This window comes from Etheostoma spectabile, chromosome 1 (assembly GCF_008692095.1).
Source record: "Etheostoma spectabile isolate EspeVRDwgs_2016 chromosome 1, UIUC_Espe_1.0, whole genome shotgun sequence".
NCBI classification, from domain to species: Eukaryota; Metazoa; Chordata; class Actinopteri; order Perciformes; family Percidae; genus Etheostoma; species Etheostoma spectabile.
This window is the reverse complement of record NC_045733.1, coordinates 13,206,873-13,208,652: the sequence shown is the minus strand read 5'-3', so window position 1 is coordinate 13,208,652 and position 1,780 is coordinate 13,206,873. Positions and strand designations below refer to the sequence as shown.

Sequence of the window (1,780 nt, the reverse complement as noted above, 5' to 3'; positions counted from 1 at the left end):
CAGCTCAGTCAAACGATTCCCATCCAGCAGGATGCTCAAACCTGACACACAAATATTGAATATTGATTGATTGACACTAATATTGCACGTGCATATGAACAAATACTGCATTATAAAACTACATTTTAACAATTAGTGAGTGTTTATGACAAATTTTCATTCACAAATTAAAAAAATGTGTAAATGTGTACACGTGGCATCATGGACTGTGCTCTATTTAAGTTTTAAATCCCAATCATTTCATGGCAGATGACAAAGCAGATACAGTAAATGAGGTGATTAAGATTTAAAGCAGCAAACAAAAGAGTGCATGGTTTATTGAGAAGGTGGGACACCTTACTATGTAATTTAAACCAAATGAAGAACTACAGCCTCAAAATCATCATAGAGTGGAATCAATAGTCCTCTGGCACAGTTCAACAAATTGTACACAATCAGCCTTACAAATGTAGTATCTTTGCCAAAAACAAACAAGCATATTAAGGTAGAAGGACTTACTAGAGTATTTTACCCAGACGTACCTTTTTGTAGCATTGCAGTCATGTGTTCTCCTAAAAGTTGTTTCTCAACACAGCTAATAAGTGGTTTCCTGTCAAATATAATGTGAAATAATGTGTTTAAAACTACTAGAAAAAAGCCAAAGTGTTTCAATCCAGTCTGAAAGTATGGCTTTGCATGTTTCGCATTGTTGATTTTTCTTATTTCTTTTCCAAATAATGAACAACATGTATTGGATGTGTACTGGACTGTAAGCAGTCAGTTGACACTATTGGCGTTTTTCCATTAATGGTACCAGCTCGACTCGGCCGGGGTGCCCCGTTGCAGACTAGTACCGCCTCATGGGTGAGGCGTGGCTGGTCGTCATGGTAGGAACGCAACACACACAGACCGTCAAAGGTGTGTTGCTTTTGATTCTCAGCATGGGGCTGTTGCCACAGCCAGAAGGCAAATTTAGTTTCAAAAGAAGCTCGAGGCAGCAAAATAAAAAAAAATACTGGCCAAACTAACACGGCGGGTTTGTTCAGGATACCCCCGTCTGTCGCTAGCAATGATGACGCAGTGAATAGTGACAATTCTGTAATTCAGTGTATTGTGACAATTCTGTAAAGAATAGGTAACGTCTGCACATAAGGCACACTTGGACTTAAACTTTTACTGTTGTATTTATTTCCCCATCTGGTCTGATCCTGTATTTTAATCGATGTTGTTGTCTTTGTTGTCATGTACTGTATGTCAACTTCTTGCTACTGCAGCAATATTAAAATCGCCCCTCGGGGACAAATAGGGATCTTGAACTTGAATTATCTCCAACCAATCAGTGGTCTGCAGGTTTTTGTCACCTTTTGGTTGCGCATCCGCTCGCTTGTAACCTTGATTGAGGTAGTACTAAAAAAAACTAATGGAAAACCAAACAAGGCGAGTGGAGTCGAGGAGGTACCATGCAGTCTATAAAACAAATAGATGCAAATACACAAGTGTACTTTAATTTAAGTGACACCTTAAAATTCAAAGTGGCACCTAAGGATATTGTACTGTATAAAAGGTGCACCCTGCCTTAATGTTTGGAAAGAGATTATAATTGATGGGTATTGATGTTTACTTACTACTACTCTTTTTTTATGAAGGTTGGTATGAACATCTTATTTTTTACTGAAGGTGTTAATTACAGAATAATGTCTAATTTGTATATGTGGCATTTGATTTTTGTCTCAGTGATATGATAACATAGTTGAACTTTGTCAACAAAACAAATTACTGGGTGCTCTGGTCGAGGTAGCTC

The 1,780-nt window shown here is 37.8% G+C and overlaps 1 protein-coding gene across 1 annotated transcript in view; it reads right to left on the bottom strand.

The window, feature by feature from the left end:
• LOC116692090 (cullin-4A) overlaps nt 1-1,780 on the bottom strand; it is a gene marked incomplete at its 3' end in the record, with an annotated part of 7,835 nt that continues 6,055 nt past the window's right edge. The window contains exons 8-10 of the mRNA XM_032520104.1: nt 1,757-1,780; nt 522-589; nt 1-41 (exon numbers count right to left, since the gene is read on the bottom strand). The exon at nt 1,757-1,780 is cut by the window's right edge and continues 59 nt beyond it. Of these exons, the coding sequence (XP_032375995.1) occupies nt 1-41; nt 522-589; nt 1,757-1,780 (133 nt within the window). The remainder of the gene's footprint in view (nt 42-521; nt 590-1,756) is intronic.